General features: G+C 41.5%; 1 protein-coding gene across 2 annotated transcripts in view; it reads right to left on the bottom strand.

The window, feature by feature from the left end:
- Window positions 1-2,032: 2,032 nt before the first annotated feature.
- STXBP5 (syntaxin binding protein 5) overlaps window positions 2,033-20,646 on the bottom strand; it is a 424,762-nt gene continuing 406,148 nt past the window's right edge. For both annotated transcript variants that reach the window (XM_044291763.1, XM_044291764.1), the window contains 2 exons: window positions 17,635-17,852; window positions 2,033-4,126 (listed from right to left, as the gene is read on the bottom strand). In XM_044291763.1, the coding sequence (XP_044147698.1) occupies window positions 4,085-4,126; window positions 17,635-17,852 (260 nt within the window). In that variant the 3' untranslated portion in view covers window positions 2,033-4,084. The remainder of the gene's footprint in view (window positions 4,127-17,634; window positions 17,853-20,646) is intronic.

Genomic DNA, 20,646 nt, shown 5'->3' with positions numbered 1-20,646 from the left:
TGATTTTCTTCATCATTCACACAGGTCAACTGGAGTTTGGAAACAAGTGCAACTTAAGGCCACTTTCCACTGCCTAATCATTGGGCAGATTATCGCTAACAAGCGTTCACTCATTGGTGATAATCTGCCTGTATAAAGATGCTGCAGATTACCCAATAAACCTGGGATCTTACATGCAGATACCTAAATTATCATTTGCCGGCAGCAGATTGTGCCATCTAAACAGCGTCTAGCTGCCGGCAAACAATGATTCTGTAGAGCAACAAGAGATGGCATTAGTGACAACTCCTTCCCATACCGAGGAGGAGATTAATGCATGTAAATACAGCGCGGTCTTCTTCACTGACTAGCAGGCGATTGTTGTGAAGGAACGATTCCTTCCCGACAATTGTCTGATCAGTTGAGCAGTGTAAAGGGGCCTTTGGTGTCATTTGGCCAGTGCAAATGGGTCTTTAGGAATATTTATACTATTGCTAATATTAGTATGAACCAAGGAATGGTTGGGTGCTACACAGCTGTACAATGGTGTTGGAAAAGGAAAGTCCTGCCCGTTAAAGTTGCCATATTTCTTTGTGAAGTTCTTTTAGTTTATTAAAACAAGAGTTTTGTCTTCTAGAAATGTCCACTTAAAGAGGACCTGTCACCATGAAATGCAGCACAATCTGCAGGCAGCATGTTACACAGCAGGGGGACTGAGCAGATTTATACATATAGTTTTATAGGAAAAGATTAAATAAAATTAGTAATTTACACATGTATGCTTTTTCTTTACTTAAGACTGCTCCTGTGAACAGCTGTCTCTGTATACACACTTACACAGAGAATGCCTTCAATCACTGATAATATGTCCCATGTAGAACTTAAGTCAGTAAGGGCAGAGAATTAAATGTATAAATTACATGTTTTACTGAATCTTTTCCCATAAACCTATATATCTAGTCTATAATATGTTGCCTGTAGTTTGCATTACAATTTATGGTGACAGGTTCTCTTTAAATGTTTATGGAAGCCATATAGTGAGAAGTCTTTTTTCACGGGCACTTTTAAAATGCAATGGCGGCGATTTATCAAAACAGGTACAAAGCAAAAACAGTTGAGTTGCCAATAGCAACCAGTCAGATTCCTACTTTTCAGTTTTCAGAGCTTCTTTACAAAATTAAAGAATCAATCTGATTGGTTGCTTTCGGCAACTTAACTAGTTTTCCTTTGCACCAGTTTTGATAAACCTACCCCTATATTCCTTTCTCTGGAAGTCAGCTGTTATATCTCTGTATGCAAAATGATAAAACTGCAAGTGGAGACGTACTATAACCAACAGAAAGTGATTTGGGATTGATGCAGGGTGACAGCAGCCATTCCTGGGATTAATCCAATATTCCTAAAAAGCCTATTATTCCATTTGGAAAAGTTATATACTTGAGGCACTTTGTACAGTGAAAAAGCAGGTAGTCAGTACAATTTTGTAAATTTACTGTCTACTTGTAAATTCAGGAGGCCACATCCTCAGAACTTTTGGCTCAAGAAACAAAATGGCTGATAATGTATGGAATGTTCACGGTCAAGAAGGCCAAGACTCAGGGATGGTGAATGCTAACAACTTGGTAATTTAAACTTTTTTTTTTTTTTTTTCAAACGTCAGTAGATTTTGTTGTAGATGCAGAAAAGGTTGAAATGGGTAAGGGATTTTTTTTTTTCTGTGGACAAAATGAATATTACAGTTCCACCACATCTAAAAGTAGTTCTAAATAACACCAATTAATATGAATTTTTATGGGGAAATCAAATATCAGGTGTCATACTCTCTTGACAATTACAAGTTGTCAATGTGCAATGTGAAATTAACTCAACTGCCATAATCATAAGACACATGAATGTCTTAAATTATAACTTAAAAAAATAATATTTCCTGTGGACATTTCTGTGCATACTTTGACAATAAATACTATTACGATGGATGCCTTTTGGGATTTTGGAAATGTGCTTGGTAACAAAATATTTGTCTCGAGTCTCAAAGAAAAAAAATATACACAAATGCATAAACTCTGTATAATTACAAGAAAAAACACCTTCAATTTATATTAACACACATTTGATAAATAATACTAAATTCATCAATGTTTCTCTATTTTCCTACATTAATATATATTGCACTGCTCTTGTGGCCATACACAAACGTCTGTGGGGCGTCCCCCCCCCCCCCCTGTTTCTTATAAAATGAACTACTCAGTGCCTATTTGCAGTGCTTTCCTTATCCATGAAATTGGAGTGTCTACTTATTATATTGACAGTACAGAAATGACATCACAATCATGAGACGTAAGTCATTACATGACTGCTTCATGCCAGAGAGACATTTGTGGTTAAAATAAATAGAAAAATATATCTTTAGAACTGCATGCGCCAAAACTTAATAATACTGGAATTGAACATGCAACTACAAATGTACAACGCTGTTGTAACAGAAATGTCTCCTCATTTCCGAGTTACTATTATAGGCACTTAAAAGAAATGAACTATTAATAAATGAATGGTATTCCTCAGCCAATGCATCAGGCCAATAGTTGGGGAAGGATACAAATAAGACATCTCACCAACCATTTAGTATGAGGCTCCAATCATGTCATAAATTCTCCATGGTACCCCTTCACTGAACAATGGTATGATAGATGGACTCTTTTCAAGTAGCTGCTAAAATGCAGACTTATTAGCATTTGATGTAATTTCATCTCTTAATACTGGATCAAATAACATATTACTACTAGACGGGAGGTATGAGGAAAAGTCACCCATTCATAAAACATTGCTATTAGGTCCATATAGAACGTAACCTATAGAATCCTTCCTTTTTCTTATTTTAAGTGTTAACGGTAAGTTCAATATATTGGTAAAATATGTGATATGGGTTACGTCCATTTACTACTATAATATCTGCTGAACCTCCAGCAAGGGAGTCACAGTCTTTTTCAAGTCATACTTTGGTATAGGTTCAAATAAATAATTTGGGATTATTCATGTAGAATAATGATCTGTGCCGTATACTTTAGCCATCAGTCTATGTGTGCTCAGTAAATGTTTGATACAAAGTCCTATTAATGCTTCAGCTCAATTCGCTATAATCCTAAAATCTACTTAAACTAGGATGCTAACTGTGCACAAAACAGGTCCACAAATTCATCTTGTAATTTAGACGTTTCCTCCAAAATATAAGTTTTTTTTTTTTTTTTTAACAAACAGTACACACAGAATGGCTGGAGATAGCTCCACAATCTAGTTTTAGCTGCAGCATGCCCACCCCCAATAAACTGAAAAAAACAGCAGAATTATTTGGTATAAGAACCATAGAAACTCTTGGGCTGGGTGATTGATCATCGAGGGACTTAGGCAGTGGCCGAATTTTTCTAGGCAAACAAATTACAAAGACACATAAAAAACTCAGACAGAACATCCAAAAAGATCCGTACGCAGAGGTTACCAATCCCAAGTCGAGCTTGTTATGAATGTAAAATACGTAATGCGTTAACGATGAATCTTCTCAGTGAAGATCTCTGTCTAAAGATGAATGCTTTGTGATCACCTCATTTGTGCAGTTAGCTAGGTCTTAGATCTGTTTTGTGTCCCATCCCCTGTAAAAGCCAGTGAAATTTGTGGTGAAGCAACAGAGGATAAAAAGCTAATTGTCCAGACATAACTTCTCTTCTTTAAGAGATGACAAAAAAAGAAAAAACTGAAAAATATTAACAAACAAATGAAGCAAAAAAACATAATTTCGACTTCTCATTCTTGTGCCTTCTCACTGCCATTTTGCTTCCTTATCTTTTGCATCTTTTCACCAAACCACAGCTTAGAGATAAATACTGAGTTTGTTTCTATTTTCTTGGATGTAATGCTCCTCAGGTAAAACCAAGACACTGAGGTAAAACAGTATATGATTTGTGCTAGGAAACAGTAACCAAATATGAATGTTCAACTCTTGTTCCCAACTGTCCTGCAGAAAGAAAGGGTGAGAAAAATGGTTGCATGTTTTGCTTAAAATCTTCTTCCCCAGTGAAGTTAAAATACAGTAGATGTATTTGAGTCTGGCTCATCAGAACTGATACCACTTCTTTTCCTTGCATTTTAACATCATCTAAAAATAAAAAGACAGAATTTATATACTTAAGTATATAATGTGTTCTTAGAAGACACATTAAGTTGGAATTTTCAAGTAATAAACAATTACAATTAATAAAGTCAGCATAGATGAGTCTTGGTCTGCTAGAACTTAAAGGGGCTCTCCGGATTCAGGAGAAAACCAGACAACCTTCAGGATCAGCCTGTATAAAGGAATGGTAAGCACTTAGGCTACTTTCACACTAGCGTTTTTGCTGGATCTGGCAGGGTTCAGCAAAAATGCTTCAGTTACTGATAATACAACCATCTGCATCCGTTATGAATGGAACCAGTTGTATTATCTTTAACATTGCCAAGAAGGATCCATCATGAGCACCACTGAAAGTCAATGGGGGACGGATCTGTTTTCTATGTGTCAGACGGAAGGAAAACTGCAGCATGCTGCGGTTTGCACATCAGTATGAGAACGCAACCAAACGGAACGGAATGCATCTTGTAGCATTCCGTTCTGTTCAGTTACATTGACAATGAATAGGGACAAAACGGAAGCTTTTTTTCTGGTATTGAGACCCTATGACGGATCTCAATACCGGAAAATAGAAACGCTAGTGTGAAAGTAGCCTTATGTGGCAGATTCCATACCACCGCAGTGGCGTCACATCGACAACATCTGACAGCTGCAGCCAGTCACTGGTCTCTTCAATGCACTGCTGAGGCCTGTGACTGGCTGCAGTGGTCACGTGTTGTTGACATTACCACTGCAGCCGGGTAAAAAGCTAAAACCAGAGTGGTAGCCAGGATCTGCCAGGTAAATACTTATCAGTTCTTTATTGCAAGCTGAACCCAAGTGTTGTATGGTTTGCACCTAGAACCAGACAACCCTTTTAAGAGCAGACAGTATACTGATGCACTGAATGTTCCCATAGGCACCTATTCACCAGACCAGAGAGTAATTTTGGCCTGTGGCACTGGTATGCATCCGCAGAACACAGCACTGTCCTATATAATGTATTTTTTTTATATATAGGCAACATATGCATTCTATAACTATACAGTGGCATTTATCAGAGCTTTCCATCTGAGGTACATGTTAGGGAATATTCCACATGTATATGACAAAAAAAGTTAGTATTTTACATGCAAGGGTTTTCCAAATTTGCCCAAGGGTGGGGGAGAGTTATAAAATAATATAAGCACAGATACTCACCTATTAAGTCCCTTTAGTTCAGCTATTCAAGGCTTCAGCTTTACTTAGTGCTTACTTGGCAGCAGTGGTAATGTAGTTGCATTCCCCCATTTGACTGTTGCAGTGAATCAATGGCCTTGGCGGTCCTGTGATGCATATCACTGAGGCCAGTGATTAATTGCAGAGGTCATGTGGGGTATAGAGCTATATATGTATGTTTTTTTTTTTATAACCTAGCTTCTGCTTAGGTAAAAAAATAAAAAATATTAAACTTGGAAAACCTCTTTAAAAGAGTGGTGAATATTGTCACCCAATCCTTTTGTTCTCCAAGAAGACAAGTCGCTGCCAGAGGCTTTCTCCTCTCTCCCTACTGAATAAACATGCATGTTCGACCGAACTGAACAGGTATGTGTGTAGAAAGTGATGGCAGAGAGTTTAAAGAAACAGCTGTCGGTTGAACAATTGTTCAGCTGACAGTTACTGAATGCATATGGTCGGCTTAAAGGGGTATTCTAGTTGTTTAAAGTTATATTCCCCCCCACAGGATAGGGGAAAACTATTAGATCAGTGGGGGTCCCCCCACTGATCACGAGAACGAGGGCTCTGTACCCCCCTCCCCCAAATGAAATAGGTGTCCAGTTGGGCATGCGTGCAAGCTGCTCCTTTCATTTCTATGGGAATTCCGGAGATAACCAATCTCTGGAACTCCCACAGAAATGAATGGGGCGGCTGCGCATGTGCGACTGGCCTCACCATTTCAGGGGGCTTCAAGGGGTATGGGGCCCCTGTTCTCGTGATCCTATGCAGCCCCACTGATCTGATGGTTATAACGTTAAACAACCGGAATACCCCTTTAAGAAGGTTAGGTAATGTCAAAGGTATTGCCTAACAGATTGTAACAATGATAGGCAAGGGCTCTTTTACACCACCGTTCTTGAATTCCATTGTTCTTCTCCATTAGAGACAAACTGAACTGACTCCACTGACTACAATGGAGTCTGTACAGTTGGGGATCGTGTTTTTTTTGCAATGGAACCCCCAAACAAAGCTTCCAACGCAATGTGAAAAAGTCCTAATAATGGTTTGGAATACAAATTATTATTAAAACAACAACAACAAAAAAGATCACAGCTTCAAGTCCCCTACTGTTCTGGGACTTAACAAAAAAAGTTAAATAAAGTTAAATTAAAAAACAAAATTATAATTTTTTTTAAAAATCTTTTAAAAAATAGCAAACTTAAATGAATAAAAAGGTCTATAACATGGCTGTATTGTACCAAGCCATATAATAAATATACTATTTATACCTCAGTGCACACAAGAATGTCTTTTTCCCCATTACCAATCATAATCAATAAAAAGAGTCACCATAAAGTAAAATAAAAAAGTGATAGCAATAAATTACGACAATGAAAATGCAGAAAAATGTCTTAGCGCTAAATAACCCAAATAAACCTGCTCTTAAAGGGTAAGGTGTTTTCCGGCAATTCATTATAACCCCAGCTTTTAGCATGTGGATCTGCAATTCAAGGCACATACACATAGCAAACAGTGGTTCACATGTGCTAGGTCAAAGTACTCTTAATTTTTTTACAGCTGATAATTTTAAGGGTCTATTAGATGGAGTGACTATCATTTTAATTTTCAATTAATTATTTGAATTTAAGAAATTATTGTTGCATATAATAGCAAACAACAATTGAAAAACAATAAATGATTTGTTTTCCGTGGATCGGGTATATCGGTCTGACTGAAAGATCATCGTTAGTCGCCGTAACATCCCCTCATCTAATCAGAAATCTGCAAGTTTTAGCAGTGTAAATGCTCAGCCTGATCGCTGCTTCTATCAATTGAACTCGCAACATTATAATAATTTATGATGTTGTGAATTCCAGTATCATCACATAATTAGGTGACTACAGTTCAGTAGATCGGTGGGGAATTCACAACATCATAAATCATTAGGGATTTGCGAATCGACTTTGGATGGCACATCCGAAGTTGATTTGCAAAAAACTTAGTTGTAATACTGTGCCGAGTTCCCGCTCCATACAGTATTAGAATGTTTGGCTCTGATGAGCCGAAGTTATTACTTCGCAAAGTCGCACGAGACTTTGTGTAATAACTTCAGGAATTCGTTATTACTGTAAAAAACCTTGGTACCGAAATCTGGTTCAGTTCCTAGTGGTACCTTGGAACCGAACCAGAGTTTTGTACCAAGGTTTTTTACAGTGATAATGAATTCTCAAAGTTAATACACAAAGTCTCGCGTGACTTCGTGCAGTAATAACTTCGGCTCATCGTAGCCAATACATTGTAATACTGTATGGAACAGGAAGCCCGTAGAGTATTACAACAAAGTTTTTTGCGAATCGACTTCAGCTGTACCATCCGAAGTCGATTCGCTCATCCGCATTTATAATGTTCCGAGTTCACTTCACAGGAGCAGTGTTCAGGCCGAGAATTACCGGCAGTGGGCACCATAGCCGTTTAAAACAGCAGAGACCCTCGGCACATGTATGCGATCAGCCATAAGACTGATCGCATACATTTCCCCCCTCAGATGCAGTTATCAAATGTGACCACGGCATCTGAGCAGGCCGGAAGCGGGAGCTGCATGCTCCCGTGACAGAGTTCCCCGGCTGAGATCGGGGAACCTGTTACACTGCGCTAACAGCCCCAAGCAGGCGTTGGCTGCTATTAGTGTAACATACTAATACAGGCCACTAGGTGGCAGTACTACACTGTTATATTCAAAATGAAGTGTTCAATGATGGCTATATAGCCATCAATAAACAGAATAGGCAATCTTATGATTGACAGTTATACAACCCAGGGTGACTTAAAAAGAAGTAAAAGAAAAAAAAAAGTTTCAGTTCAAATCATACCTCCTTTCCCCCAACAAATAAATAAATAAACATGGTCATTGCAGTGTGCAAAAATGCCCGTACTATTAAAATATAACAATAATAATGCCATATGGCAAATGGTGTAACGGAAAAAAAAAAAAAAAAAAAAAAACCTGTCAATTCGCACTTCAAAATGTTTTATAAAAAAAGTGATCAAAAAGTCACACACATTTCAAAAAGGTATCACTTAAAAGTACAGATTGTTCAAAAAATAATAATTAGCTCTCACACAGCTCCATACAAATAACTACAAAAAAGTTATAGGGGTCAGAATGCTGTGATAAATTCTTTTTTGCTTTTTTTCAAGGTTTTTAATTTTTTGCCCTGTATTAAAATGCTAGAAGAAGTATACAAGTGTGGTATCGTTGTAATCGTACTGACCTGGAGCATGAAGGTAACAAGTCAATTTTACCGCATAGTGAACGGCGTAACCCCCCTCACCTCCCCCCAAAATAAAAATAAAAATCTGTCAGAATTGCGTTTTTCCCCCTAATTCCAATATATTGCATAGAACCGTAAATGGTGCCATTAAAAAAATAAAAATCTGCACTCATAAGACTATGTGAATGGAAAAAATATATATTTAGGACTCTGGGAAGGCGGGAGTGAAAAATGAAAATGCAAAAAAGGAAAAAATCGCATGGTCCTCTAACTATTAAGGATGTATTAGACTGACCGATGGTCTGCTTGATCATCTCTAATGAACGTTCGTAATAACGCTCGTTAGCAATGATCTGGCAGTGTAATACTGAGGCCGATTACCTGATGAACAAGTAAATGCTCGTTCATTGGGCAATCCAAATATTTCAACAGGATTAAAAATCATCATTTGCTGGTGGCAGATCGGCCTGTCTAATCACAATCTGCTGCCGGCAAATAATTAGTCAGTATAGGGAGGAGCGATGGCATTAGCCATCGCTCACCCCCTATATTCTTGTCACAAGACATATGGACGTCCTGGCGGCAGTGAGTGGCAGGAGATCTGTGTGACTGGCAACACATGGTTTGATCTGATAGGTTTTCCTTGTGGATCAATAGGCATCTGTGTTATTTCTGATAATGGCCACACCCCTTGCCTCCAGGTGTTGCTAATGTGGTCATTTAACCTTCCTTATTTACAGTTGCTTCTCCCACAATGCTGTGCTATAGGATAGTTTGTAGTTGGATCTCGTTTGAGTTCCTGGTGCTTCCATAGCCCCTTTAAAGTTAAGTCTTTCCTGTCCCTTTTGTATTTTGTTTGGGTTCTGTGTTGCATTTCCTTATTGTTTGTATTAGGCCTGAAGTAGACTCCTGTTTGTCCTTCCTTTTGGAAGAACAGGTAGTCTCGTACCTGCCATTAGTAGCAGGGTCCTATAGGTCTAGATAGGACTCTAGGTATTCCTGCGTATGAACTCACCTACCTTTGGGGTCTGTTCATACTGGTAGTCAGTCAGAATTTTGGTTATGGTTTTCACTAGAAGGTGTCCATCTTCCTTCCCTAGTTCTCAGGCCTAATTCCCTGTTCCCCACTTCTCTCCTATGCTCGGTGTGGTGTTTCCCTCCCACACCTAAGAGTGACATTATAAATCGCCAAAACCGCAATTTTTTTGTTTGTTTGTGTGCAGCGATGGATCCTATTGCTGCACTGGCAGGTCAGCTGCAAGGGATGTCTTTGGAGGTAGCTGACCTCCGCATGACCGTCTCGCAGACTCAGAGATCACAGGCTGTTGGTCCTGGTGGAGACCAGGCCTATCTGAAGCCTAAAATTGCCCTCCCAGACAGATTCTCTGGGGAAGGCGATAATTTCATTTTGTTTAGGGAGGCGTGAAAACTGCATTTTAGGCTACGTCCATCTGGGGATGAGAAATATTGAGTCGGTGAGGTTATTTCCTTGCTTAAGGGGATGCGCAGTCATGGGCTTTTTCTCTGCAGACCAGATCGTAGTCTCTCCGGATCAGACCTCTCTAGCCAAAACCAAGCTGCGCGGCCTTCGTCAGGGTGATTGTTTCACTGAGATTTATTGCTCTGAGTTTAGAAGGTGGGCTACGGATATGGAGTGGAACGATCCTGCCCTCCGTAGCCAGTTTTGTCAAGGGTTATCAGACAGCCTGAAGGACGCTTTGGCCTTTCAGAAAACACCAGTATCTCTGGAGGCTGCTATGTCTCTTGCTATAAGCATTGATAGACGCCTGGGCGAGAAATATAGAGGCCCCCACTCTCAGGACGTACTATCACATGTTGGTAATAGGAAGGGAGTGTGTTTTTTCTGTGGACAGAAGGGACATTTTTATCAGAGTATGTCCATACATTCAATGGCAAAAAGAAAGAGGGACATTTAATTCCCATCTGACTTAAAGGAGAGTCAGAAAATGTGCATTTGTCTTTGACTAGTAGTACCCGATTTCTCCTGACTGCTGAGGTGGCGCTAGGGTAAAAAAAACTGTGGGGATTCAGGGGTTTATCAACAGTAGGGTCGGGGTGAACCTGATTGATTCGTCTGTATGCACGGGTTGTCACAGAGTGCATTATAAAAAAACATTTCCGTTTTTGCTATTGATTCTGCACCTCTAACTCAGAAGTGTTTATCTCAAGTGGTACATGATATCAGATTAAGAGTGGGTAACTCATCAAGAATTTATCTTGTGTTTTGTGTTGGAGAGTCTACCTGCTCCGATGGTTCTGGGTTTACCGTGGTTACATCTTTTTCTGTTTTAACTACTAAGACATTACCCTCTTTTATATCTGATTTTGCCAATGTATTTTCTGAGAGTGGATGCCAGGATTTACCTCTGCATCGGGAATATGATTGCTCTATCAACCTTATTCCCGGAGATAAATTGCCATAATCTAGATTGTATAACCTTTCTGGACCTGAAAGACTGGCCATGAGAGAGTATATTGCCGAGTGTTTGGCTAAAGGACACATAAGACCTTCCAAGTCTCCAATGGCAGCAGGGTTCTTTTTTTGTAAAAAAAAAAAAAAAAGGACGGAGGTCTTCGGTCATGTCTGGATTTCTGTGAACTCAATCTGATTACTGTCCGTGATCCTTACCCTCTTACTTTGATTCCCGATTTGTTTAACCAGATTGTTGGTGCCAAGGTGTTCTCCAAGTTGGACTTAAGGGGGCCATATAATCCGGTTAGGATCAAGGAAGGGGATGAATGGAAGATGGCTTTTAATACCACTTTGAGAACCTGGTCATGCCTTTTGGGTTGACCAATGCTCCTGCGGTTTTCCAGCATTTTGTGAATGACATTTTGTAGTCGTGTATTTGGATGACATTCTAATTTATTCTTCAGACGTGGAGATACATCAGGAGGTGCAGTTTTGGGGCTACTTGCTGTCATCTTCAGGTTTTCCAATGGATTCAGAGAAAGTCTGTGCTATATTGGACTGGGATCGACCCGAAAATCTGAAGGCTCTTATGCGGTTTTTAGGGTTCAACTATTACCGAAAAGTTATTCAGAACTATTCAACAATACAGGGAGTGCAGAATTATTAGGCAAATTAGTATTTTGACCACATCATCCTCTTTATGCATGTTGTCTTACTCCAAGCTGTATAGTCTCGAAAGCCTACTACCAATTAAGCATATTAGGTGATGTGCATCTCTGTAATGAGAAGGGGTGTGGTCTAATGACATCAACACCCTATATCAGGTGTGCATAATTATTAGGCAACTTCCTTTCCTTCGGCAAAATGGGTCAAAAGAAGGACTTGACAGGCTCAGAAAAGGCAAAAATAGTGAGATATCTTGCAGAGGGATGCAGCACTCTTAAAATTGCAAAGCTTCTGAAGCGTGATCATCGAACAATCAAGCGTTTCATTCAAAATAGTCAACAGGGTCGCAAGAAGCGTGTGGAAAAACCAAGGCGCAAAATAACTGCCCATGAACTGAGAAAAGTCAAGCGTGCAGAGGCCAAGATGCCACTTGCCACCAGTTTGGCCATATTTCAGAGCTGCAACATCACTGGAGTGCCCAAAAGCACAAGGTGTGCAATACTCAGAGACATGGCCAAGGTAAGAAAGGCTGAAAGACGACCACCACTGAACAAGACACACAAGCTGAAACATCAAGACTGGGCCAAGAAATATCTCAAGACTGATTTTTCAAAGGTTTTATGGACTGATGAAATGAGAGTGAGTCTTGATGGGCCAGATGGATGGGCCCGTGGCTGGATTGGTAAAGGGCAGGGAGCTCCAGTCCGACTCAGACGCCAGCAAGGTGGAGGTGGAGTACTGGTTTGGGCTGGTATCATCAAAGATGAGCTTGTGGGGCCTTTTCAGGTTGAGGATGGAGTCAAGCTCAACTCCCAGTCCTACTGCCAGTTTCTGGAAGACACCTTCTTCAAGCAGTGGTACAGGAAGAAGTCTGCATCCTTCAAGAAAAACATGATTTTCATGCAGGACAATGCTCCATCACACGCGTCCAAGTACTCCACAGCGTGGCTGGCAAGAAAGGGTATAAAAGAAGAAAATCTAATGACATGGCCTCCTTGTTCACCTGATCTGAACCCCATTGAGAACCTGTGGTCCATCATCAAATGTGAGATTTACAAGGAGGGAAAACAGTACACCTCTCTGAACAGTGTCTGGGAGGCTGTGGTTGCTGCTGCACGCAATGTTGATGGTGAACAGATCAAAACACTGACAGAATCCATGGATGGCAGGCTTTTGAGTGTCCTTGCAAAGAAAGGTGGCTATATTGGTCACTGATTTTTTTTGAATGTCAGAAATGTATATTTGTGAATGTTGAGATGTTATATTGGTTTCACTGGTAAAAATAAATAATTGAAATGGGTATATATTTGTTTTTTGTTAAGTTGCCTAATAATTATGCACAGTAATAGTCACCTGCACACACAGATATCCCCCTAAAATAGCTAAAACTAAAAACAAACTAAAAACTACTTCCAAAAATATTCAGCTTTGATATTAATGAGTTTTTTGGGTTCATTGAGAACATGGTTGTTGTTCAATAATAAAATTAATCCTCAAAAATACAACTTGCCTAATAATTTTGCACTCCCTGTAGTAAAACCCTTAACTGACATGACTAAGAAAGGGACATATGTTTCAGTGCGGTCTGATTCGGCCTTGCAAGCCTTTTCTGCGGTTAAGGAATACTGGTCTTCTGCCCCTATATTGGTGCAGCTGGATGTACAGTGCTGCCCATAATTATTCATACCCCAGGCAAATTTTGACTTAAAGTTACTTTTATTCAGCCAGCAGTGTCCGCTGGATTGTCTGCCTTGAGACATAGCCACCAGCAGAGCCCATATTCCCCAGGATGGCCTTGATGGTGATCCTTGGATTCTTTTTCACCTCTCTAACCATCTTCATAGCCAGTACAGGTGTCACTTTTGGCTTCCGACAACGTCCTCTGAGATTTTCTACAGTGCATAACAGCTTGTATTTTTTGCTCAAATGTAAATAAAATCTGAGAAATGTTTTTTTTTCCCACAATAATGCCTCTTGTACATCGTCTTATTATCTTTTGGGAGACATCTATTATCATTTCCCATCAAAAAATGACTTGCTGGTTGAATAAAAGTAACTTTTAGTCAAAATTTGCCAGGGGTATGAATAATTATGGGCAGCACTGTATCACAACCTTTCATTGTGGAAGTTGACGCGTCCGAAGTGGGGGTAGGAGCAGTTTTATCGCAGGGCCAGTCACTTTGTAAATGGCGTCCATGTGCATTTTTCTCTAAAAAACTCTCTTCCGCAGAGAGAAATTATAATGTGGGTAACAGAGAGTTACTGGCCATTAAGTTGGCTTTTGAGGAATGGCGTCATTGGTTGGAAGGAGCGATTCATCCGTTCATGGTTTTTACAGATCACAAAAACCTGGCTTACCTGGAGTCAGCTAAACGACTGAACCCAAGGCAAGCCAGGTGGTCTCTGTTTTTCACCAGATTTAAGTTCACTGTCACCTATCGTCCTGGGGTTAAGAACGTCAAGGCAGATGCCTTGTCACGTAGTTTTCCTGGAGGTGGTGATTTTGAAAATCCGAGTACTATACTGTCAGAAGGAGTGGCGATATCCGCTCTTTACCCTGACCTAGAGGTGAAGGTGCTAGAGGCCCAGGGAGACGAAACGGATTCTTGTCCCTTTGGGAAACTGTTTGTGCCATCGGAATTGTGTCACAAGGTGTTTGAGGAACATCACTGTACGGTTCTTACGGGACACCCTGGGAGCAGATCCACTGCCGACCTCATCTCTCGTAGATTCTGGTGGCCGGGTTGCGCAAGTGTGTTGAGGACTATATGTCAGCCTGTAGTACCTGTGCACGCGCTAAGGTGACACATAATCGGCCTTCCGGATCTCTACTTCTGTTGCCCCTCTCGTCCAGACCATGGACTCAATTATTCATGAATTGTATCACTCATCTACCTAATTCTTCAAGATATTTCTGGTATCCCTGAGAACGAACGTTTTTCGTCATCATTGTCATCTATATGGTGGAAAATTCAAGATAACTTGATGAATATGGGCAACAAGTATAAACGTGTGGCTGACAGGAAATGTATGAATGGTCTGGGACTAAGAGTGGGTGATTCTGTGTGGCTGTCCACAAGAAACATTAAGTTGAAGGTACCTTTGGGTCCAAGGTTTATTGGTCCATATAAGATCACTGCCATTATTAATCCTGTAATGTGTTTCATAAATCTTTGTTGAAGAGATATGTTAAACCTTTGGAGTCATCTTCCTTGCCACCAGCATCTATCATGGTGGACAGTAGTTTGGAATTTCAGATTGCCAAGATAATTGACTCTCGAGTTCTCCGTTGATCTCTTCAGTATCTTGTTCACTGGAAGGGTTGTGGTCCAGAGGAGAGGATGTGGATACCGGCATCTGACATAAATGCCAGTCATTTGGTGAAAGCTTTATACTACAGGTCTCACCCGGATAAGGTCGGTCCTGGGTGCCCAGAGGTCACCCGTAGAAGGGGGGGGGGAAGTAGTACTGTCAAGGACGTACCAAGACATCCTTGTGGATCAATAGTTGTCTGTGCTGTTTCTGGTAATGGCCACATCCCATGCCTCCAGGTGTTGCTAATGTGGTCATTTAACCTTCCTTATTTATAGTTGCTTCTCCCACAGTTTATAGCTTCTGTGCTTGTGGATAGTTTGTGGTTGGATCTCGGCTGAGTTCCTGGTGCTTCCATAGCCCCTTTGAAGTTAAATCTTTCCTTTCCCTTTTGTATTTTGTTTGGGTTCTGTGTATTGCATTTCCTTATTGTTTGTATTAGGCCTGAAGTAGACTGCTCGTCCTTCCTTTTGGAGGAATAGGTAGTCTCGTCCCTGCTATTAGCACCAGGTTCCCATAGGGTTAGATAGGACTATGTATTCCTGCGTATGAACTCACCTACCTTTGGGGTCTGTTCATACTGGTAGTTAGTCAGGATTTTGGTTAGGGTTTTCACTAGGAGGTGTCCATCCTCCTTCTCTAGTTCTCAGGTCAGATTCCCTGTTCGACCGTTCCCTCCTATGCTCGGTGTGGTGTTTCCCTCCCACACCGAAGCGTGACAATTCTGGAGATCGCTGCAAGTAATAGCAGCGGTCTTCACTGCTAGCGAGCAGGTGATTGTCGGGATGGAAGAGTTACTTCCTGGCAATCGCCTGCTTAATCTTCAGGTCTAAGGCCTCTTTCACACTTGCGTTGTCCGGATCCGGCGTGTACTCCACTTGCCGGAATTACACGCCAGATCCGGAAAAACGCAAGTGTACTGAAAGCATTTGAAGACGGATCCGTCTTCAAAATGCTTTCAGTGTTAGTATGGCAGCCAGGACGCTATTAAAGTCCTGGTTGCCATAGTAGTAGTGGGGAGCGGGGGAGCAGTATACTTACAGTCCGTGCGGCTCCCAGGGTGCTCCAGAATGACGTCAGAGCGCCCCATGCGCATGGATGACGTGCCATGCGATCACGTCATCCATGCGCCTGGGGCGCCCTGACGTCACTCTGGAGCGCCCCGGGAGCCGCATGGACGGTAAGTATGCTGCTCCCCACTACACTTTACCATGGCTGCCGGGACTTTAGCGTCCCGGCAGCCATGGTAACCACTCTAAAAAAGCTAAACGTCGGATCCGGCAATGCGCCGAAACGACGTTTAGCTTAAGGCCGGATCCGGATCAATGCCTTTCAATGGGCATTAATTTCGGATCCGGCCTTGCGGCGAGTGTTCAGGATTTTTGGCCGGAGCAAAAAGCGCAGCATGCTGCGGTATTTTCTCCGGCCAAAAAACGTTCCGGTCCGGAACTGAAGACATCCTGAACGGATTTCACTCCATTCAGAATGCATTAGGATAAAACTGATCAGGATTCTTCCGGCATAGAGCGCAGATGTGAAAGAGCCCTTATAAAGCCTTTACAGTCTAATTACTAGTGAAAAATCTAAGCAACATATGATGACTAGAATGTTCTGCTCAATGGACAATGCATTTAATATAAGATGACTTGTATATTCCTCACAAATAGTAAATTTATTTAACCCCTTAGTTACCAGCCTCTTTTGGGCCTTACTGACCAAGTGTTTTTCTTTCTTTTTTTCATCGTCGCCTTCCAAGAGCTATAACTTTTTTATTTTTTCGTCTTTTTTTGCGGGACAAGTTGTATTTTTGATAGCACCATTTGGGGTACACATAAATTCCTGATTAACTTTTATTAATTCTTTCTGGGAGGGAGATAGGAAAAACAGCAAAACTGCCACAGAGATTTTATATTATTTTTTTCATTGAAAAGTGTATTTTTGAATGGAAAAAAAAGGAGTATATTTTTAACAGGAATTTTATTAAATTTAATAAATGTTTATTTTCTTTTTACCACTTAATAGTCCCATAAGGGTACTATAATAGACAATATTCTGATTTCTTTTAAAATACAATGCACTATCCTTATAGTGCATTTTATTTTAATGTCAGTGCTATACTGACATTGACCAGCAGGCTGCACCAGAGAGCCACAGCCTGCTGGAAAATACTCAGGGCTGGTTTGGGGCCTATATCAGACCCCAGCCAGCCTTTGCATGCATCAGTACCCCGCGATCGCATTTGCGGGGTGCCGATGGAAGACAGAGGGAGTGCGCTCCCTCAGTCAGCGCCTTACATGCGGCAGGTGCCGTTGCCTGCCACATGTTAAGAGTTAAACAGCCCAAATCGTCACTCCTGCCGGTCTGGGCCATTCAAGCAGGAGTGCGGCTCTCATGTGAGAAACGAGGCCACGCTCTCCGTGGGACCCGTAAAAATGCGGTGGCCCAGCCTAAGGCCCCTTAGTGACCGCTGTAAAAAGGTGTATGGGTGGTCACTAAGGGGTTAATATAACATTTTTTGTATATTGTTTTTCATGTGCATAATTATAAATAAATGATCGCTCTTTCTGTTTCAGATATCAAAGAAACATCACAAGTTGCCTTGAATTAAGGCACGATAACACATTAGTTTCTAATACCTCATGAGCATGTTTTGAGAATGAGTCCGCACTAGAAAGCATGGCAGCTGTCCTATCTTCCAACTCTCCTAATTTCTGTCCTCTCTCATCCAGAGCCCATCTGGCTCGTGCTAGTTCAGCACCAACACCCGTTGCAGCTCCTTTCACTCCTTCCAAACCACCTGGTCCAGGAATGTGCGTGACAACAGTTGGTCGTGGTCTACCAGATGTTTCTCCAACTAAAACAATGAATACAGAATTAACTTGAGGTTATCACAGTTTTACAATGTAAGTTAAATGTGATTGCTTTATATCTTCCATATTATGTAGTTAATAACCTATGATTACACCAAAGATGAAAAAGTAAACGTGGCAGTCTGTGGCAGACTTAAAAGATAAGTCATCAATATCTGATCGTGGGGGTCTGACACCTGGTTTGAAGGGGAGGCAACGCTCCATGCGAGTGCCACTTCCTGTTTATTACACTGAATGTCACCTCGGAAGTGCAGTGTAATAACAAGTACTCACTCCATTCATTTGAATGGAGTGAGTACTTGTAAGTACCCTACGTCACCGCTACAGAGGAGATGATGTGTAGTGTGATGAACAGGAACCAGCGCTCCCATGACGATAGGTCATCAATATATATAACAGGACAACGCCAAAGTTATCACAGTGGCTCTTGAATGGAAAGGTACCCGTGTCTAACTTCATATCACCTATCATTTGGATTACTTTGTGTCAGAATTTTGTGCCAAATGTCACATTTTAGGTCAAGTCCCCTTTCCTGCCTCTCTCACAAGAAAATACTTGTATTCTTTCTGCTATAATGCTGCTATAGGTTACCTTTTATCCTGTTGCAGTGGTATTAACACATGAGTTGAACTGTTATGTGACTGTTACAGGACATGTCAGCTTTGCTCTATGTTTATAACCTACGATTCTGTCTCGCATAAAATGGTTGTCCGGGTTCAGAGCTGAACCCCGACATATCCCCATTTTCACCCAGGCAGCCCCCCTGACATTTCATGCTCTGATGCTAGTCTTTGCCCAGCGCTGAATCATGCATGGCAGTGAATACCGGGCTCTCCATGGGGAAAGCTAGGCAGAGGCTTCCACCTGGTGAGCCCGGCGATGTCACCAGCACTAATGTGCAGGCTTTAGCGCTGCCCTAGCCTGTAAAACAGCTGGTGACGGCAACACTGCTAGGGGGAAGCCTCCGCCTAGCAGTGTAAAAATATGAACAAACAAGTCCTTGCCCTGCGCAATCCAGTGCAGGGCAAGGGAGAGTATTGAAGCATGAAATGCTTCGATGCTCATATTAGAGGCGCTGTCTGGGTGTGCCATGTAAGCAGCACAATGAGGACATTAAGACCAGTGTTTTATACAGCAGTCTTAATATCTGACCCACTGGCATCAGATGGGCTACAATTATTTAGAAGCGCATGCATCTTGATAATTGTGGCATATTTTAGCAGATCCATGCTCCAGATCTGGTAGACATCTTATTGGAAAATTCCAATTTCTTGGGTACCTACTCCATGTCATGTCCATTTTATTTAAAATTATAGAGAAGGGCTCAAAGCCACCAAAATGTCGCATGTTTGTGCAAGCGAGGCGCTTACTAAAAAAATTGTGACTTTTTGATGGCAGCAAGAAAATCGTTAAATAAATTTGCACTATCGCAGGTGAAAAGATACTATGGCCACGGCAGAGATGTGTATTGCTATGTACTAACATCACACATAGCCTGTGACGAAATCTTGGCACTCTGGTAGTCACATACTAAGAACAGGAGGTCAAAGGGGCACTACATACCAGAGGGATATGTTTATTGGATGAAACCCCAGGCACTCCACCAATTAGGTGAGGATAGGCAATTACTTAAGGCGAACTGGAGACAAGTGGGTGTGGCGGCAGTGCTGTGGGAAATAAGCGCTTCCTGAGGACATCGACACAGTTGAATGCTGCGGCAGGACATGGGAGCGGTCTCCTGTAGCCTATCAGTGGCTGATACGGGGGGAGCGATGATGTAACCATCTCGCCGCCTAAGCTGGGCAGCATACAGCTCAGAAAACAGGTTGAAAGATGCCTGCACCACATTTCGCTGGCATTTTTTGTACTGGCATGCATTGTAGGGGTATTTTTCTGCACTGGCACACAGTATAAGGCTACATGCACACAATCGTGGTGTGTTTTGCAGTCCGCAAATCGCGAATCCGCAAAACACGGATGGCGTTCGTGCGCGTTGCGCAATTTGCGGAACGGCTCGGACAAAGCGCGGACAAGAATAGGACATGTTATATTTTTTTTTTTTTGCAGGGCCACGGAACGGAGCAACAGAAGCGGACAGCACACGGAGTGCTGTCCGCATCTTTTGCGTCCCCATTGAAGTGAATGGGTCCGCATACGAGACGCCAAAACTTCAGCTCGAATGCGGACCAAAATAATGGACGTGTGCATTAGGCCTAAGACGAATTATTACCACTGGGGGACTATGGGGAACATTATTACTAGTATGGGCACAAAGGGGGTATTATTGCTATCGGGGGAACTCTTAACAATAAGTTAACAGAATTATTATTATTATAAGAATTATTCCTATTAGTGGGACTTTGGGGAGCACTATTACTGTGGGAGGCACCCTGCCACAGTATCAGTTTGGTATAATTATTTTTAGGGACACTATTTGCTTGGAGCTGTTATTTTTTAGGGTATTATGAAGGGGCACTATCTGTGTGGTGTTATTATTTTCAGGGAGACTGTTTCTGCAGTATAAAATTGGGGGGCACAGTATTGGGGGTGGCAGAATGGGGTGGTCAGAAGGATGGTGGAAAAGTAGGAAACTAAGAAGTCCGTTTGTCAAACTCTGCAGAGATGAGATGGCTCAAATAAATCATCATGGTGGTCTGGTCTGAATGGAGAAGATGAGGAAAGAGAACATCTACATCAAAGTTACTGGATGTAAGAGGTATGTGGTTCTGTATTACTCTGTATGTTCTGTAGCGCTGTATGTAATGTTTTCCAAGTATG

The sequence above is a fragment of the Bufo gargarizans genome, chromosome 4 (assembly GCF_014858855.1).
Source record: "Bufo gargarizans isolate SCDJY-AF-19 chromosome 4, ASM1485885v1, whole genome shotgun sequence".
Taxonomy (NCBI): Eukaryota; Metazoa; Chordata; class Amphibia; order Anura; family Bufonidae; genus Bufo; species Bufo gargarizans.
This window is presented reverse-complemented; position numbering and strand designations above follow the sequence as displayed.